Source organism: Oryctolagus cuniculus, chromosome 1 (assembly GCF_051225735.1).
Source record: "Oryctolagus cuniculus isolate XC-2025 breed Fujian yellow rabbit chromosome 1, ASM5122573v1, whole genome shotgun sequence".
Taxonomy (NCBI): domain Eukaryota; kingdom Metazoa; phylum Chordata; class Mammalia; order Lagomorpha; family Leporidae; genus Oryctolagus; species Oryctolagus cuniculus.
Window position 1 is genome coordinate 21,363,606 of NC_142867.1, and position 19,617 is coordinate 21,383,222.

The 19,617-nt window shown below is 49.5% G+C and overlaps 1 protein-coding gene across 6 annotated transcripts in view; it reads right to left on the reverse strand.

The window, feature by feature from the left end:
• EXT2 (exostosin glycosyltransferase 2) overlaps positions 1-19,617 on the reverse strand; it is a 159,366-nt gene that overhangs the window by 45,946 nt on the left and 93,803 nt on the right. For all 6 annotated transcript variants that reach the window (XM_008270099.5, XM_070071335.1, XM_089309425.1 and 3 more), the window contains exon 9: positions 7,624-7,813. In XM_008270099.5, coding sequence (XP_008268321.1) covers positions 7,624-7,813 — 190 coding nt within the window. The remainder of the gene's footprint in view (positions 1-7,623; positions 7,814-19,617) is intronic.

Consider the following 19,617-nt stretch of genomic DNA (forward strand, 5'->3'; position numbering starts at 1 on the left):
AGCTATCATCCCTATTCTTGTTTTCCTCCCACTCTCTTCTGTAGAAAAATACAATTCTGGTCATATATCTACTGTTCTCAAATCCTTACAAAACAAGATTAAATGACAATATATAAAACAGGGTGAGTCACAGCCCTGGCTACTCAACCAGTGGTTCTGTAACCTTTTGGTTTCAGGATTCCTTTATACTCTTAAAAATCACTGGGAATCTCCAAGAGGTTCTGCTTACATGACACACACACACACACACACACACATGCACATCATTTACTGTATCAGAAATGCCAACTGAGGACACTGGAAAGCAGAGGGACCCACAGCACACAGTCATTCCACCAGCCACTGAGTGACGACGTCACTCCCCATCGCGTGGACTCTGGAAGAATCCCACTGCGCTCTTGTAAGAACCAAAGAGCGGGAAAGGGAAGTGATGCCCTAGGAATATTACGAAAACAATTCAAGCTCCCGGGCCCCCTGAAAGGGACAGGGATGGCCATAGTACCTGGCTCACACCTTCAGAAGGGCTGTGCTAGACTCTGCTGAGATTCGGGAAATGCCACAACTCTAGAAAACAGTCTGGAGGGTGGCACCTGAACCCAGGTCCTGTAGGATGCTTAAAGAAACAGCATGTCAGGGGCCGGCACCGTGGCTCACTTGGTTAATCCTCCGCCTGCGGCGCCGGCATCCCATATGGGCGCTGGGTTCTAGTCCCGGTTGCTCCTCTTCCAGTCCAGCTCCCTGCTGTGGCCTGGAAGGGCAGTGGAGGATGGCCCAAATGCTTGGGCCCTGCACCCCATGGGAGACCAGGAGGACCTGGCTCCTGGCTTTGGATTAGCGCAGCTCCAGCCGTGGCGGCCATTTGGGGGGGCGAACCAAAGGAAGGAAGACCTTTCTCTCTGTCTCTCTCTCTCACTATCTAACTCTGTCAAATAAATAGATAAATAAATAAATAAAAGAAACAGCATGCCAGCTACCGACCCGCTGCCTCTCCACGTCAGATCCAGGCTTCCTGGCCTGCTGTGATGCTGGCACAGTGTGGAGCCGTGTCAGCAGAGAGCACGAGGGACACCTGGGAGGAAGCAGGAGGGAGGGGCGCTTCTTCCTGTTCCTGGTGCGCCTTCCTTACTCCCTGCTCTTGCAGGACTTGGCCAGCAGGCAGGCAGACAGTGGCAATAACCTCCTGCAAGTATACAGCACTGCTGGGGGCACTTGCCCGCAGGGTCTACGCACCCCAATCCCAGTGAATATTTTTAAAATTTATTTATTTATTTATTTTTAAAATATTTTATTTATTTATCTTGTAAGGTTTCTTCATTTATTTGAAAGTCAGAGCTACACAGAGGGGAGAGGTGGGGAGAGGCAGAGGGAGGGAGGGAGAGAGAGGGAGAGAGAGGGGGAGAGAGAGAGAGAGAGAGAGGTCTTCTATCTGCTGGTTCACTCCCCAGATGGCCACAACGGTCAGAGTTGCGCCAATCAGAAGCCAGGAGCCACAAGTTTCTTCCGGGTCTCCCACGTGGGTGCAGGGGCCCAAGGACTTGGGCTATATTCTACTGCTTTCCCAGGCTATAGCAGAGAGCTGGATCAGAAGTGGAGTGGCTGGGTCTCGAACCAGTGCCCATATTGGATGCTGACGCTTCAGGCCAGGGTGTTAACCTGCTGCGCCACAGTGCCATCCCAAAAGATTTTATTTATTTACTTGAGAGGTAGAGTTAAAGAAAGAGGGAGAGACAGAAAGAAAGGTCTTCCATCTGCTGGTTCACTCCCCAAATGGCAGCAACGGCTGAAGCTGGGCTGATCTGAAGCCAGGAGCCAGGAGCTTCCTCTGGGCCTCCCAGGAGCATGCAGGAGTTCAAGTGCTTGGGTTATCTTCCACTGCTTTCCCAGGCCATAGCAGGGAGCTGGATCAGAAGAGGGGCAGCCGGGACACTAATCGGCACCCATGTGGGAAGCCAGTGCCACAGGCAGAGGCCCAGCTCACTATGCCACAGCGCTGGTCCCAATCCCAGTGAATTTAACAGCACCCCTGCTGGCAGCTTCCAGTGAATTCTATGAATGCCCCTACCAGCAAGTCAGCCCAGCTCCTCCAGGGTGGTTCCAGGTGAGCTCCCCTGAAGTGCCTGCCAGTTTACCAGGCAATTCCACACCCCCTGGGCAGCTTCCTGCGCAGTTCTGTGGGTGGCAGACAAATCCTGTTACAAGTTCAGAGCTAATTTTTCCTGTTCAAATTCCTATGTGGCTTCTGTCTGCTAGGTGAACCTTGACTAATACACTCTGGATATCAGACAGGTTATCAGGTGAAAAGGGACTTGTTCTCCACGGCCTCTGGAGTTAGAGCCATGACCAATGGCTGGCTGAACGCAACAGGGAAACTGGTTCAGACTCAAAAGCGGTACAAACTCTCTGACGGCATCAGCCGACATTCAATGCTTCAAGAACACACAGCTTTTACTTTAAATACACTCACTGAGGCCAGATTTCCACTTGAAACCAGGTGAGCGACTAAACAAAATGCCCCAACAAGAAGGCCAGGGATCCCACGAGGCAGTAACAGATCACGGAGAGAGAGGAAACAGCTTCAGAGCCTGGGTCCACCACTCACTAGCCACAGGACCCTGAACACGTCAACCACCGAGAAGTGCTTCGTAAGCTAGGAAGGAGGAGTGACGCCGTCTCCCTGCGCGGGCGGCCTGCCCACCACGCTGGAGACGCTGACCGCCTGGGGGCCGTGCTCTCCCTTCTCAGACTGTGTCTGTTTCCAGAACAGAGGATTCGCTTGGCCCTTGGCAAGTGGTGGTAAGGCGCTGCTTGTTAGAGCTGGTCTGTCACCAAGGCAACCCAGGGGCAGGCCCCCAGCGCAAGCCTTCCACGCTCACCTGTGATCACAGAACCCCTGCCCCGCTTCTCTAGACCCGAGAATGCCCTCACACGGTGATGGGACAGAGAATGGGGAGTTTCTGTCATGCGAGTTCCACGAGGCAACTGATAGGCCTTGTGTTTCCGCAGCGCGTGGAGGGGGCTGGCTGCCGCGGCTAAGTAGAAACGCGCCTGCGCTGTGTGGGTCCCGGACTTTGACTTGCGGAGTGTGTGCAGCCTGTCCGCCCCAGACAGCTTTCCACATTCTTCACCTACAGACACCCAGGAATCACTCGAGACAAGGTCCATAAAGAACTAACTTGCCCCCGTAAAGTCTTTGATGGGAAGATTTGAGAGCGCGAGGGAAGCCAGGCAGGACGACACAGGGTGCAGACGCAAATGTAGAGCGAGTCGCGGCTTTTTGAGAACTACCGTGACGTCTCCCTGCTCCGAGTCCGCTCTGACAAGGTGAGCCAGACTGTCACTGGCGACCCAGGCTCTGCAGGGAATCCCACGTGTTTGCACTGTTTCGAGCCAGACAGGCCTCCGAGAGGCGGAAGGCCTCAGTGCCGCGTCGGGCGGTCAGCGCCAGCACTGCTGTGACAGCCGTGCACAGAACAGCGCGTCCTGACGTGGCTCTGGGATTCTGGAAAGGTACGTTGGGAAAAAATGAGAACTGGAACAGGAGAGGGAGGAGACAGTGTGGGGCAGGAAAGAGGAATACAGATGAGGAAGAGGAGGTTGGTTTTCTTTCCTTCCCTAGGTTTTCTGTCTCTGAGCCCTTGACAAGGATCTAGTTCTGCATCACAGTCCCAGAGCAGAGCGCTGACAAAGCGTGATGATTCCCCTGCCACTACATGGCCGCCCAGGTAGGCACCAGGGGCTCGGTGCACGGGGCAGGCGCTCCGCATCCAGAGACACCTCACGGTGCTTCTGTCTGCCGTTCGTGGCTTTGTCCTTTAGGCAGACTGCTCTTCCAATCTGAGTTTTATCTTTCTTACTTTTGTAAAATGGGGACAGTAACAATTTCCTTATGGGTGGGTTGTAAGGACTGGGGAAAAACTGTCTAAAGCACTTCACACAGCTCCTATTCCCAGGACAGAAAAGGCACACAGTAAACAGCTACAGTAACGATGGACTGTTATCATCTTCACAGAGGCTCCCAGTAAAGTGCTGTGGGCTCTACTCCCCTACTGGTAACTTGAACAGGCCTGCACAGATGGATGGGGGTGACCTCTCTGGATGAGAAGGAAGTCGTCAAAGCCAGAAATCTTCAGGCCCTAATTCTTGAGCTCCGCTTAGAAGGAGGTTGCTTTTCCTTTTTCCTTTGAATTCCACACGTAACAGCAAACCCCTATAGCTGTGTCTCATCCCGGGAGTCTGTGGCAGGCAGGCAAATGTCACTGTGCATCCATTCAAAGTAACCTGGAAAATGCGATTTTTCACATGTGTTGCTGAATTTATAAAAACCAACAGCTGAGCTAGGTGACATGAAAATGTCACAGTATGAGCTTTAGTCCTGCTCACAGAACTAAAGGAACTCTTTGTACTGAGGATTTGTAAACAAATACATTGATTAACGTTTTTCTCTCCCGTGCTGGGTGCCAAGTGAAATGTGAGCAAAGGGAATTTCTCCACGACTTGGCACAGGTACTAGAAAATGCTCAAGGTGACCGAAGACGCCACAAGCCCGCCCTGCCAATCACTGCCGCACCCAGCCACCAAGGAAATGACCAGACCACGTCCAAACAAACCAGAGAGCACGTCACCAATGCCTGACTTGCTCAGGGCATGGCTGGTGCCCAGGACCTTCACTCCCCACAGTCCCAGAATTCAGCTGGAAAGAAAGGCGGCGGCTGCTTCTACCTCTGGTTGCGAGGCCCATCCATCACGCCTGCCCATCCCCACTCTGCCTGCTAAGGACGAGCGGAACACAGCTTGAAGCCTGTGTGGAGGGGTTGCTCCTGGGGTCAACTCAGGGAGCTGAGTTACAACTACCTGCACTGCACAGAGCAACGGCTCCAAGTTACTGGGGCCAAGCCAAATAACTCTGGACGCACCCAGCGTGGAAAGCGCAGAGTCGGGAGGGGAGGGCAGCGGCCCGCCTTTTCTTCCGCCAGAGCCTGAGACCGACATGACGAAAGCGCCCTGGAAATTTCTATGGCCTACTCTTAAGTATTTACTTAAATTTCAAACCCGGCAATTTAGACTTAACTGTAACCAAAAGAAAAAGCATTTGGTTAGGTTGGAGATTAAAAAAAAAAAAAAAAAAAAGTGGGAGTGGGGAGGTTTCTGCCTACATAATCCTCCGAGCAGCAGACACGTTAACCACAATATTTATTTTAGTAAATGTAGAGAAAGTGAAAAACATCATTTTTGCGCCTCTAATATTTCAAAGCCCTGGACTTACTTTTTTTTTTTTTTTTTAAATATGTATGTGACTAATGCTATACACAAAAAATCAGATGCCTCTGCTGGTGTGGGGACCGGAGCTGACAGCCCCAATTACCAACTGAACAAACACCCCGCAGAAGATTAAGCACGCTTCACGTGATCCCCAAACAACCACACTGCCAGAGTCGGGAGCTCTGACTTAAACACCAGCCGGGCAGTTGTGACACGTGTCAACATTAGGACCTCATCAGCGAAGGGCTCTCTTTCCTCCCTAGAGCCAACAGATTTTAAAAATAAACTAAAATCTTGATCATAAAAGTAACCACTACATTTTAGCAGGCTCTACCAAAAATTAAAACTGAACACCCTACTCCCAAGCCTGGGCTTGCACTGCTGCCTTTAGAAAGAGCAAGGCAGAGGGAAAATCTCCTTTCTCGCAGTCTGCAATGATACCTGCCCGCCAGCAGGGACCCAAATCAGGTAAGTAGCTCATCCCCGGCCCTAGTGGCTGCCTGGGGCTGATAAGGCGAAGCCCCTTTTGCATTTAGCCCCAGAATTTGCAAACTCTGTCTGCGAGGGCAGGACTTCATTCTGGCCGGTGGCCACCGCATGCAGGAACACAGGCACAAGTGTGGACGCAGCAGGCCGGGAGCTGCCTTTGCCCGTCGGAGGAGAGGCCCACGCCTGCCTTCTGGAGCACGACCCAGTTTTTATAAATACCATCCAGCTCTCTTCTCTCTGGGGCAAAGTGACCAGCGCTGATGAGGCCAAGCCAACGGGCAGAGAGGCTTTCTCCAGGTTCCCGCCCACATCGCCCTCAGAATCTCCTCCATCAACCTTTTCCCTCCTTTGCTACTCTCTTCCTCCCTTCCCAGGTGCTGCCGACATCTCTCGCTTCTGCCTCTTTTCCTTAAAAAGAGAAAAGAGCAGCAATTATGCCTCAGGGCATGGTGTAGGACCTTCATTTAAAAGAGTTATTTTGGGGCTGTGGCTTAGCGGGTAAAGCCGCCGCCTGCAGTGCCAGCATCCCATATGGGCACTGGTTTGAGTCCTGGCTGCTCCACTTCCGATCCAGCGCTCTTCTGTGGCCTCGGAAAGCAGTAGAAGATGGCCCAAGTCCTTGGGCCCCTCTACCCATGTGTGAGACCTGGAAGAAACTTGTGGCTCCTGGCTTCTGATCGGCGCAGCTCTGGCTGTTGTGGCCATCTGGGGAGTGAACCAGCAGATGGAAGATCTCTGTCTCTATTTCTGCCTCTCCTTCTCTCTCTGTGTAACTATGACTTTCAAATAAATAAATAAACCTTAAAAAAAAAAAGAAATAGTTTATCTGTTCAAACTATAGTTCCCTAAATCCAAAAGGAAAAGTACATGGTTCTTTCAGAAAACAAAATCCCACTGAGTACAACTTTTCAAATTTAGTAGGAGGAACTAAAAGATTTTCTTGAGGCAAATTTCTGACTTCCAGCCTTGACTATGGATCTACCAAGGTATTCTGGGGCTGGCTGCCTATCCCTCCATCAGCATAACCAACGAAAAGGGGGCAAGCCATAAAAAGCGCAGATACTACTGTCAGGCAATAAACCAGGCCTTATCGGTGACAGTGGTGCACATTACAAACTTCAAACTCATTCCTCACTCTAATCCATCAGAAACTTCCTGGCTTTAATAGGCTATAAATGGCAGGAGCTTTGAAGTCCCTGGGATTAGGATCAGTAATAGACAGACTGAATGAGAAACTAAATGCAGGTGGAACATACTCTATGCGTCCTGAATTAAAAACAAATCCAATTAATCAAACAGTTCTCAACCCTGGCTGCCAGGCGGCCGATTACAGGGGTGGCCAAGGCAAGACAGACAGTGATTCAGGATGAACCATGGGGCTTCTAGGGAGAGCTCCTGTAAGGCCTGACTGAGAGCCTGCGCAGGGCATGTTTTGTTGCTGCCTTTCTCAAAGAGAAGGAGGCCATCCATTTTTTTTTTGGGGGGGGGGGGGGAGGAGAGCACAGTATCAGAGCAGAGATAAGGAAGGAGAAAATGAATGCCTTTTAAACTGAGTTTTCATGTAAACAAATCAGCTGAGATCTGTTTTCCCAAGGCTGACAGCCTTTGATCCTACTGATCCCCAGGCCCTCAAACACTTGCGGCTACAGAGTATGCCAGGCCCGGGAGTTCCACGGGCCACCCCAGAACAGGAATGAGATGACGGAGAAAGTCGGGGTCATGCTGCCTCAGAAAGAATATTGTTGTTGACAAAACAGGAAAATTCATTCAAAACAAAGGATGCAAATAATTTGGCCATCCAAAATCAAACCAGCTGAGAGTGCACGGACGCCCAAGCAGGCGTCTCCGGAGCACAGCACTGCGCACACTCCTTACCTTCTGGAGGGTTTTTATTCTGATTATTCCAGACAACCAGCAGCTTGGAGAGACTCGGCACCTTGGACACTTCCGTGATGACCCGGAAGAGGCTCTCCACTCGGTCGTAGGTGAGGACGATGGCCGTGAAGCCCTGTGACTGCGGCGGGATCAGCGGGAGGAAGAGCGGGTTGCTCACGCTGCTCCATTTCTGCAAGAGGACAGAGCAGCGGGGGTCAGAGAAGGAGCTGGAACGACGGGGCTGATCTGGCATCATCCGCCAGCCTGCACTGCGCGGATCTGGTGGCCTTCACCATGACCGATCTAAGAGCCGGGCAACCATCCAAAGTCCTCCGGTCCTGTTTGCAGGGACTTCCTTTCGTTCACTCTGGCTCTGATACCACTGAAAAGGGAGCAGAGGGTTTTTGTCCATCCCCTCCCCAAACCCGCTCAAATGGTGGCTGTGGAATGTAAAAGAACACAGATCTGTAAGGACCAAGCGATGAGAGCGGAGGCAGCTGCTGACAGGGGACACTCACATCTTCCTGAAGCAGAAGGGGCGGCAGATCAGGGATGTGAGAGGGAGACCTCCGTGCCCACCAGGAGTGCAGCCGGGAAGGCAAACATTTAACCTGGGGACCCCACAAAAGCCCCAGAGTTAAACTCACCAGGCAGCTTGAAAGGAAAGGGGAGGAACAGGTTTAACAATAGGAAGACAGGTGAACAGTCTAGCCAGGAGCAGTTACAGACCCAGCGTCACACACCCTGCTTCCAGCCGGCTCAGCCGGAACACGGCCGGCCGGCCCGTACTCCCTGCGCACAGCTGCAGAAGGGAGGTCTGTTCTCTGCAGAAAGTGGGGCTCTGGACAGGGACGCCCAGGCACGCTCGGGAGGAAAAGGCAGGTTAGAATCTACATTCCAAATGCCCCGCGGCGCGCCTCCACGTTCTGTTCCCCAAATGCTGGCGGCCACCAGGTTAGCCTGGCACCCCCTCTGCTTACGGGGGAAGCCGGCCCGGTGCAACACACAGCCTCACACAGAGAGCCTCTGACTGGTTTTTCGAGTGCCCTCCTAATCAGGAACAGACTCTAGAATCACACACATTTCAAGAGCATCTTCAGCATGAACTACAGAAAGCAGAGGAACAAAGGGAGGAGCTCAGGGGAAGCAGACACAAAAGGAGCCCTAAGGAATTAAAACTCCACCGACAGATTGTATCCTCGGGGATCTAGGGTTCCCACCCATGAAACAGGAATAAATCACTATTGTTATTTAAAAAGATCTATCAAGGCACAGAAAGAAATCTTGGATATTAAAAAACATGATAGTCTAAATTTTTTTCTAAGAAAAATAATAATTTTTCTAAAGAGCAGAATCGAAGGACAAAAAAGATTAAATATTCCAGTCTTTTTTTTTTCTTTTTCTTTTCTTTTTTTTTTTTTTTTTAAATTTTTTGACAGGCAGAGTGGACAGTGAGAGAGAGAGAGAAAGGTCTTCCTTTGCCGTTGGTTTACCCTCCAATGGCCACTGCGGCTGGCACGCTGTGGCCGGCGCACCGCGCTGATCCGATGGCAGGAGCCAGGTACTTCTCCTGGTCTCCCATGGGGTGCAGGGCCCAAGCACTTGGGCCATCCTCCACTGCACTCCCGGGCCACAGCAGAGAGCTGGCCTGGAAGAGGAGCAACCGGGACAGAATCCGGCGCCCTGACCGGGACTAGAACCCGGTGTGCCGGCGCCGTAAGGCGGAGGATTAGCCTAGTGAGCCACGGCGCCGGCCAATATTCCAGTCTTGAATAAAAAACAGAGATGAACAGAAAAGATGAGAAAACCCAGAAGGTCCAACATCCATTTAATAGGAGGTTCCAGGAAAAGAAAACACAGAATATGGGGGGAAAAAAACTATCCAGGAAATTAAACAAGTTCTCAACACAGAAGATCCAAAAGGTACAAAATTTCAAAGAATGTGAGGGGCCAAAAAGTAGCCAGCAGAGTGAAGTGAAAAAAAGGAAAAAGACGAATACAAAAAACCAAAATGAACGAGGATACAAAACTACTGTTACTACCATATCAAGCCACAAGACTTTTGAACCAGAGAAATAAAGAGGGAAATTCTCACAACCTGAGTTTTTTGATGATGGACATGTGAGTTCACTACAAAATTCTAAAAAGTTCTCTGTATGTTGGTTTTTTTTTTTTTGTAAAATGAAAATAATTCAATCTCTTACCATTAAAGTATTTAAGAGCACTAAATCATTCACATACAGCAATGTTAGCAAAACTATTTTTGAACTGATAATAAATAGGAAAAGATCATTAAAATGTGCTTACATTTTTAACAGCTTTATTGGGATATAATTCATAAGCCATAAAATCTACCCATTTCAAGTATGTGAGAGTTCTGGTATTTTAATTGTTAATTTTTAAAAATTGTGGTAAAGTACATACAGTTTGACATTTGTAATTTTAATAATTTTAAGAGTATAATTCAGTGACATGAATTGCATTCACACCCATAAGTTATCCTGTGGAAGGCCTAGAACTGAACTCCATCTCCACCAGCAAGTGGATCCGTACAAAACATCCCAAGCGCCATTCTGGCTGCCTTCCTCTCTGGGATTCCCGGGGTCCTAGGTCCATCCCATCCATATCACTGATGGACACCCATCACCATGTGTATGACAACAGCTGCTCGCCAGATGGACCAGCGCGGGGTAGGAAATGTACACAAACACATGGGGTACACATGGGCTGGGAACTCAAGGAGGCCGAGTGGGATGCCTGCAGCCCTAATGTAATCAGGATATTAAAGCCAAAATGTCCACAACATGCCGTAATTAGATTTCACAACAGAGAGACACAATAGCAAAGGTTATCTTCTCAGGGCTGACCCTGTGTTTCCATGACATCACCGGCGGACATGGAGCTGTAGTCCTAGGAAGGTGTCTGGATTTTAGCATTTGTACCCTAGCATCTGATTACAGATTCAGCAACTCTTTTAAGTTGCCTACTCCAAACCTTATTCTTCACCTCTTGCTGACTTTCATGAAATCAGTAGGTAGCCCTATGCTTAAGTCACAACGAATCCCAAGGCATGGTTCATGGTCTATCTTCCATCCCCAGCCCCAGGCCACTGGCCTACTCCTCTTGGCACAATACCTTCCATGTTCTCTTAAGAAAGATCAGTGTAAATGGAAAAGAAACAAGAAAGAATTCTTAAGAGAAGTGTGCAGGATCTCCCCATGCGCGATCATCTCGTGTGAAACGCTGAGATGCACTAAGTGCACGCGTGGTGCTACACATGTATGCCCTCACCCTGAGTCACACAACCCTCGAGACAGATGTGGTCCCTGGTTCTCACTTCACAGATGACCAACTGGAGTGTCAGACACAGCTAACGATGTCCAAGGCTACATAACCTGGAAGAGATGGAAGTGGGACAGAGTTTCCATGAGCTCTCCTGCAAGGACACTCAGATGGAGTCCCGAGTGACTCCAAAGGTTGCTTCTTCCAGCTCTTACCCAAGACCAAAGTCCTGCAAGTTCTTGGTCCTTGTGATTGAACCTGGGTCAACAGGCAAGAACCCACCCTAACACCACGACTTCAGAGAAAACATGCAATAAAAACACCCAAATACATAACACTAAGTGTGCACATAAATTTACAAAGGTAAATACACTGCTAACACAGAAGGAAAAACTATTAAAACTCCAACAAAATGAGGTCTGTTCTTTGGGAGAAAGGGGGAGAAGGCCAACACACTTAAATGTCTTTATGACATGAAGAGCAGAGGAAAATTCCCCGAGAGATGCAAAGCTTGGTTACAGAAAATGAATGCCCTGGAATGTAACTGAGGCACCTCCTGAAAGGCAGCCTGGCTCTGGTTTCAAGGCACTGCCCGGGAAAAGGAGCCAGAGTCCCTAGCAAGACAGCAGATCTGGTGTCATCTCCTGCGCCAGCTCCACTTGGGAAGGGGATGGTTAGGGAAGGGGGCCAGCAGGAGGGGATCGCTGGCTGGGAAGTGGACAGTCACTCCTCCTGGTGTTCAGTTTTTCCACACTACCCACTTGCATCCCAAACAGGGCCTGGAAACTGGAGAAGTGGAGACGGCAGCCTGTGGGGGAGACGGAGCACATAAAGGAGCCCAGTGAGGCCTGAAGTCCGGCCAACACTTTCCCATAAAATACAGAAGCTGCGGTGAACGCAGGAGGCGGCGTCCCGGCTACTGGGCAGATAAGTCATTGCGAGACAGGCACCATTCTTGCTGTGAGACACGCCGCCGGGATGGAGACAGAGGGCTTCAAAAGTGAGTCAGCGCATCTGGGGTCAGTATGGGAATCACGAGTCCTCAATCTGAATCCAGGTTGTTTCGCTTCCCAGCGGGGTCACCGGGGCCAAGCACCTCTCGTGCCACCCAGCTTCTCCATCTATGACATCCTGAGCCGCCTCTGCCTCTCCAGGTAGCAGTACTCAATGCACATGAGGTGATGCTCAGATGGTACCTGGCAGGCAGGAGCATTTGGTAAATGGCTGGCCCTGTGTAAGGATCCATTTCTCTGGGTTGCATTTTCTGCAAGGCCCAAGCCTGGGCTGGGGAGGCGGCGGTATCCTAGCAATCCTGAGGCCTCTTCCAGCCGGGGAATTCTACGTAAATCCCCCTTCCTTTCCTTTACCCTGTCAGGTGTTTAGTTCCTGGTTTACCTGGCTCTCCACCTCTACTTCTTCTTCCTAAACACACTGCATCAGCTGTCCCAGAAGCTCCGAAACAGCACGGGCCACTAACACCCAGCACCTAGCACAGGGCCTGGTGTGAATCCAAAAAAGCTGGCAAACACACACACACACACACACACACAAAACACACACATACAACACAAAAAAACTGCACAAGCCCCACGCACAGGATGTGGGTCACACTCTGTCCGTCCTCAGGATGTGTGGCTGTGAACAGGCCAAGCACACTCACATGAGTGATGTGAGTTGCAAAGTGATTTCCAGCTCATTTCAGTTTCCAAGTTACACGAGTCCCACCACTCGAAGGACTCTGAACGAGTGTGGGATTCTGTCAGGATATTTAAGAGGACTTGCATGTGGGTCTTCCATTTCCTGGTTTCGTGATGCATAAAGTCATGTCCACCAGCGACAGAGTCTTCATCTGTGCCATGGGGATGTGACAGTGCCTATCCTCCAGGGTAATGACCATTAAGATGAGATTCTGTGCACTAACACTTAACAGATGGCCCAACACAGAGCTCCGTGAATGATGGTCAAAGACAAATAGCTCTTCCCAACTTGTATTCTTCTTACCTCTAAAACACTGGTGTTAGGGATTCAGCAGTCATTCCTGCTAGTATTATTTCTGGTTCTCATTTAGCCAACATTTCATGGAAATATCCATAAGCCTGGAAAAGTGTTAAAGACAGAGATGAACACATTCCTTCCTCTCAAAAAGACTTGTAATCTGGTGGGAAAGAGATAGGTATGAAGATGAATTATAAGGCCAAGTAAAAAGCGATAACACAAGGTATTAAGGAATGAAGTGAAGCCGGAGATGTGCACAATCACCTCTGTCTACCTGGAGGAGTTGAGGAGGAGACACGTGAGTGAATTCCAGGGGTGAGACGGAGAAGGACGGTCAGAAAAAGTCTAGTGGAGAGAGGGGGCAGACGCTGGCCAGCAACTGAGATGCCAGTAAAGGCACCAGCATCTGGCATCAGAATACCATCTGGGCTGGCGCCGCGGCTCACTAGGCTAATCCTCCGCCTTGCGGCGCTGGCACACCGGGTTCTAGTCCCAGTCGGGGCACCGGATTCTGTCCCGGTTGCCCCTCTTCCAGGCCAGCTCTCTGCGGCAGCCAGGGAGTGCAGTGGAGGATGGCCCAAGTGCTTGGGCCCTGCACCCCATGGGAGACCAGGATAAGTACCTGGCTCCTGCCTTCGGATCAGCGTGCCGGCCGCAGCGGCCATTGAAGGGTGAACCAACAGCAAAGGAAGACCTTGCTCTCTCTCTCTCTCTCTCACTGTCCACTCTGCCTTTAAAAAAAAAAAAAAAAAAGAATACCATCTGAGGCCCTGCTCCAGCTCCCGACTCCAGCTCTCAGACAATGCAGGTACCGGGAGGCAGCAGCAATGGCTCAGGTGACTGGGTTTCTGCCACCAATGTGGGAGACATGGACTGAGTTCCTGGCTCCCAGCTTTGGCGCAGCCCAGCAGCAGCCATGGTGGGTGTCTGAGGAGTGAAGCAGAGGGTGGGAGCTCTTTCTCTCAGCCCATCTGTGTCACATAAATATGTGTGTGTGTGTGTTGTGTATATACACGCACACGGCCAGTGGACAAACTAAGCGAATGTGAAGATGTGGTAACAGTGTGCTGCGAGGAGGAGGGAAAGAGAACAGAAATGGGAGGAAGTCAGAGATAGGCAGGCTGAAGCCACATGGGGAGAAGCCTGGAGTGACAGAAATGCTAAGTTGCACATTTGGTGGTTTTGGTTGTTTCTTGTGCAACTTTATCGACCTGCTGACAAACCAGTGCTGCTACCTTCAAGTTTCCTTGTAGAGGTCGGAAACAGTGATCTGCAGGGAGGCATCCGTGCCAACTGTGTTTCCCCGCCTCAGCCACGATCCCATTCGCCTGGGAGCTCAGTGACAGCATGCAGGCTGGCAGCCTTAACTGGGGAGTGGAGCTTCGCATGGACACTTCACCACACTGGGGTTAAGGTCAACACACTAACTCCCAGAGGGAAAAACTTACTGGATGGGGATATTTCAAAAATGGCATTTAGTCACCTCTGAAATACCTTTAAGAACTGACCCCCTGCTGGTTGACCAAAGAGAGTGTCTACAGTCTGGGACCTCTTGACCCCCACTTTCTGCAGGAAATCAAGCGAATTTAAACCTCCATAATTTACTCAAGGCTCTGGCTTCTGCCAGGGAAAAGGCAAACAATGCTGGCAATTAACTCTGCTGCCCAAGGAACTCTCCATTAGAGCCAGAGAGGGTCCGGAGCCAGGCACTGAGCCACAGGGACCTGAAGAAGAGGGAACGCCCCTGAGTGCCAGCTGCACGAACCTGGGCGATCAACGCAGTTTTCAAATCTACCAGGGAAGCTGCCCACTCACGCATGGGGGAGATACCAAAAGGGTATCCTATTTTGACAAAGAACTGGCCTCTGGCCAAAATGCCTTGTTCATTTCATGTCCACCCTTCCCTCTCTCTCAACAAATACTCATCACAGACGTTCCAGTCAGAAGTTCCCATGGTGCAAATGCAGTCACACACAAGCACTCCATGCTGCGTGCCCGGTCGCAAGCCCGCTGTAGGCAAAGTTCTTTCCTGTCGTTTAGTCTGGAGAGACCGGTGGGTGCCTGAGCCGGCAGTGAGCAGACAAACTAGTGAGCGGGAGCTGTGGGGCTCAGGTTTCAGGACTCAGAGAAAGCAAGGTCTTGGTAGATGGGGCTTACAATCAATGACCAGTTCAATGGGCTTTCTCCCTCAAGAAAGAGATTCAGACCCAAGCAACTAGTTGTACCCTAAGCACAGGAAGTTGTCAGGCCCTTCCTGCAATGCTGTTTTGCTCTCTGTTGGTTGCAAGGCCAGAAGCCCTATACGATGAGCCTAACCCACACCATTGCAGCCGAGGCCACCATGCAGAAAACAGAAACCCGTGGCCTGTGCCTGCCGTTCTGCAGTGTTCTTGCTCAGCGGCTTGGGGACGGTACAATCACAAGCGAGGAAAACCACACTGCACTGCCATCCCAAGGACTCTTTCAACCTTAACCAAAGTCCAGCACAAGACAGATCAGGCTGCAAAGCATGACGATTCAAAATTTAATTAGCGTCACCATGTCAGAGATGTTTTATGTCACTATGTACAGCTTCATGTGAAAACAGGAGACTTCAGCAGACATCTGAGCCAATGCATACTTGATTTAAATAGAGGCATTTTGCCTGGGCAGAAAAGTGAGAAGTCAGAGAAGAAAGGAAGAGGGGACAGGCCTGTAACACAGAAGCTTTTGAGGCCGTGGTAATGGCTAGCCTTACCTAGTCCTACCTTGATAGAAAGGCCAGTTTTCTTGGTTGTTTTGAAGTTATCAACCCTTACCTCAATGTGGTTTCAATTATGAATTACCAGACTAAAAGGGGAAAAAAAGCTTTGATTTATTCTTTTTTGCTCCAATTATGCATGATGTGTTTCCACTGAAGACTTTGAAAAGTATTTCATCATGCCTCTCATCCTGAAGTGGTCAAAGGGCAAAACCAAAAGGAGTTAACCCTTTCATTTCTCCTCTAGGCTCAAAGAGACTCCCCACTGGTGGGTACAAGCCAAGGCCCCTGAGGCACACAAAACAAGGAAGGGGTTAAGCATTAGCATCGTATTACTAACGTGCATAAGGGTGGTGTCCCTTGTCCAAAATGGTGAGATGATATTTATGTTAATGGTTACTGGGAGATTTGAAAGGGGCAATCAGTAATGCAGCCCATGTTGCCTTAACCATTAAACCTCTACAGCCCTAGCTAGTCACAGCACAGCCCCCTCCCAGGCCTGTGCTGAGTAGGGAAGCTGGAGACTTACAGACCTAACCATGTCCTCAAGTAGGATCTCTCAGTTCAAGAGAGAAGGTGTGAGGACAAGGGTGAAGTCTACGTGTTTACGGCATGTCTTTCATTTAGTTCACTCTCACATCATAACTGATGGCCCAGAAAAGCAAGAATAGCACCGAAGGCCACATCTCACTGCTGATACATGGAGTGACATGGAAGACGAAGAAAATCAAAGGCCAGAAATCCTCTTAGGGCTTCAGACTCAACTGAGCTAGAGAGTACATTATTAATTCAGAACTCCTACAACCTATTTACAGGAATTTGTGCATAAAGGCGTTTTCCATAAGGAAGAGTTGGGACGCATCTGACCACAAGTGGACACACGGAAGCCATGGGTTCTGTGACTCTGATACCTGAAGAAACTGGGACATAGAGACCAGGGTGGGGTCACAGCACCAGGCCCAACATTCCAGGCCAGTCTCTGCCTCCCCCTGCATGCTTCTGAGATCCTCTCCTCTCCGTTGGTGTACCCTGGTTCCATCCTGACTGCCTTGCTGCAGATTTATTGTTATTTGCCCTGCCTGTGGTTTGCCAGTCTTCTTGTGGGGGGTCGTGGAGGGTGGGAAGGCTGCTGTCATTCAATAGCTCAGCTATTATCCTTTCCCAAGGGCCTCTCTCCACTCTCCCTCTCTTCTCCTTCTGGATCTCTGATTAGGCATATGTTACACCTTGTCTCTTGGTTCCTCACATTGCTCCACTTCTCTTTTCTGTTTCTCATCTCTGTCTCCTGCAGCCATGTTCTGAATAGTCTCTTTGAAACTCACGCTCCAATCTAATCTCAGAGTTGGAAGTCTGTGCAGGTATGTTTCTTTGGGCTCTCCCTCATGATACTGCCTTATTTCTTCATAGGTCTATAGTTTTTGACTATGAGTTGCTCGTTTTCTTTAGGCATTTAATTTGCAAGAATTATTTCAGAACCAGCTTGAAGATACATTCCTCAAGACAGGATTTGTGCCTACTTCTGCTGGTTCCTATCAACTCAGAGCCACTTTCAATTAATTCCCCTCTTGAGGTTTATTTGTACTCCATACTGGTAGTATGAATATGGGGGTGGCTTGCGCTTGCCCTGGTTAGCACGACAGTCAGACAGGTTTACTACTCCTTCATCCGTTCACTGAAGACACAAAAGTGACCTCTAAGGCTCTGTGACACTCCCAGTGTGGACGACACACAGGCTTTAAATCCCACTTCCATCCCCTACCACACTCACTCATCAGGGTGAAGCCCTGGATCTTTCAGCCCTGCACAAATCTGCATGGCTGTGGCTGCCACTCACCTCCCACGACACCTAAGTTTCACTTTGTTTGCGAGTCAACAAATATTGTGCTTTCATGACAGCTCAGTATCAGGCTTTGTAACATCCAGTGAGTATTGTAGATGTTCAGTTGGGAAGGTCACTTAGCATACCTAATTCATCACAAAGCCAGGGAAAGAAGTCTATGTTTTTGAGAGGCAGAGAAAGAGAGAGAGACAAAGAGAGATGGACACAGAGAGCTCCTATCTGCTGGTTTACTCCCCAAGTGCCTACAATGGCCAGGGTTTGCCCAGAGCTGTAGCTGAGAGCCACAACTTGATCCAAATCTCCCATATAGATGGCAGGGAGGAACCCAATTCCTTGAGTCATTACCTGCTGCCTCCCAGGGTCTGCATTGGTAGGGAGCTGGAATTGGGAGCCAGAAATCAAACTCTGACACTCCAATATGGGACAAAGGCATCTTAACCTGCCTCTTACTGCTAGGCCAAACGTTACCCCAGAAGTCTTGCTTTAAAAAGAAAGATTTATTTATTTGTTTGAAAGGAACAGTGATAGAGAAAGTGAGAAAGAGTGAGAGAGAGAATTTAGTACCTGCTATTTGATTCTCTCAATGCCTGCAGGAGCCAGGGCTGGGCCAGGCCAAAGCCAGAAGCTGGAGTTCCATCTATGTGGGTGGCAGGGACTCAAGTACTTGAGCCTTCATCTGCTGCCTCCCAACCACATTAGCTGGAAGCCTAGGACTTGGACCAGGCACTCTCTGATATGGGATGTGGGTATCATAAGCTGTGGCTTAACCTACTGTACCACAACACCTCCACCCCTGGCCCCCCATCCAGGAAGTCCTCCTAGACTCATGTTCACACTGTCAACTTCATTATACGCCACGTGCTCTCTAGTTGACTGGGGCTCCAAGTCTGGGTGTGAGAGGAAACAAATCATGACAATTTGGCTACAGGTAACAATAGATGGAATGAGGGAAAGGGAATCCCCGCATTAGAGGTCATTATACGTCTCTCAACCTCCATTTCCTCATTTAAAAAACAAGGTGACAGGGAGGTGGTTCTTGAACACATCTCACTTCCTTCTACTCTAAGAATGGAGCAAACAGAATGCCACTCTTGGGGCTGCAATGGTTAGGCAAGAGAAAGCACATCACAGGGTCTACCTGTGTACAAAGAACGCTCTCCTATAAATCTCAATTTTCCTCTCCAGAGTTCCAGCCAATTCTAAAATGTGTGCATGAAAAGGCATTATATGGAGGCTGGTGCTGTGGTGCAGCGGGTTAAAGCCCTGGCCTGAAGCGCTAGCATCCCATATGAGTGCTGGTTCTAGTCCCGGCTGCTCCACTTCCAATACAGCTCTCTGCTGTAACCTGGGAAAGCAGTGGAGGATGGCCCAAGTGCTTGGGCCCCTGCACCCACGTGGGAGACCCGGAAGAAGGTCCTGGATCCTGGCTTCGGATCGGCACAGCTCTGGCCGTTGAGGCCATCTGGGGAGTGAACCAGCAGATGGGAGACCTCTCCCTCTGTCTCTACCTCTGTTTGTAACTCTTTCAAAGAAAAAAAGAAAAAAAGAAAAGGCATGATGTGGTCAGCCCTTTGTAACTGCAGCTTCTGCATCTGCACATCTAACCAGTTGCAGATCAAACATATTCAAAAACATACATTGTCATACAACCCAGCCATACCACTCCTTGGAATTTACCCAAAGGAAATGAAATTGGCAAACAAAAAGCCTGTCTGCACATTAATGTTTATTGCAGCTCAATTCACAATAGCTAAGACCTGGAACCAACCCAAATGCCCATCAACAGTAGACTGGATAAAGAAATTATGGGACATGTACTCTATAGAATACTATACAGCAGCCAAAAACAACGAAACCCGGTCATTTGCAACAAGATGGAGGAATCTGGAAAACATTATGCTGAGTGAATTAAGCCAGTCCCAAAGGGACAAATATCATATGTTCTCCCTGATCGGCACAACTAACTGAGCACCAAAGGAGAAACCTATTGAAGTGAAATGGATACTATGAGAAACAGTTCCTTGATCAGCTCTTGTCCTGACTGTTGATGTACAATGTAATACTTTATCCATTTTAGTATTTTTTTTTGTTCTAGCACTATTGGTTGAACTCTGTAATTAACACACAATTATTCTTA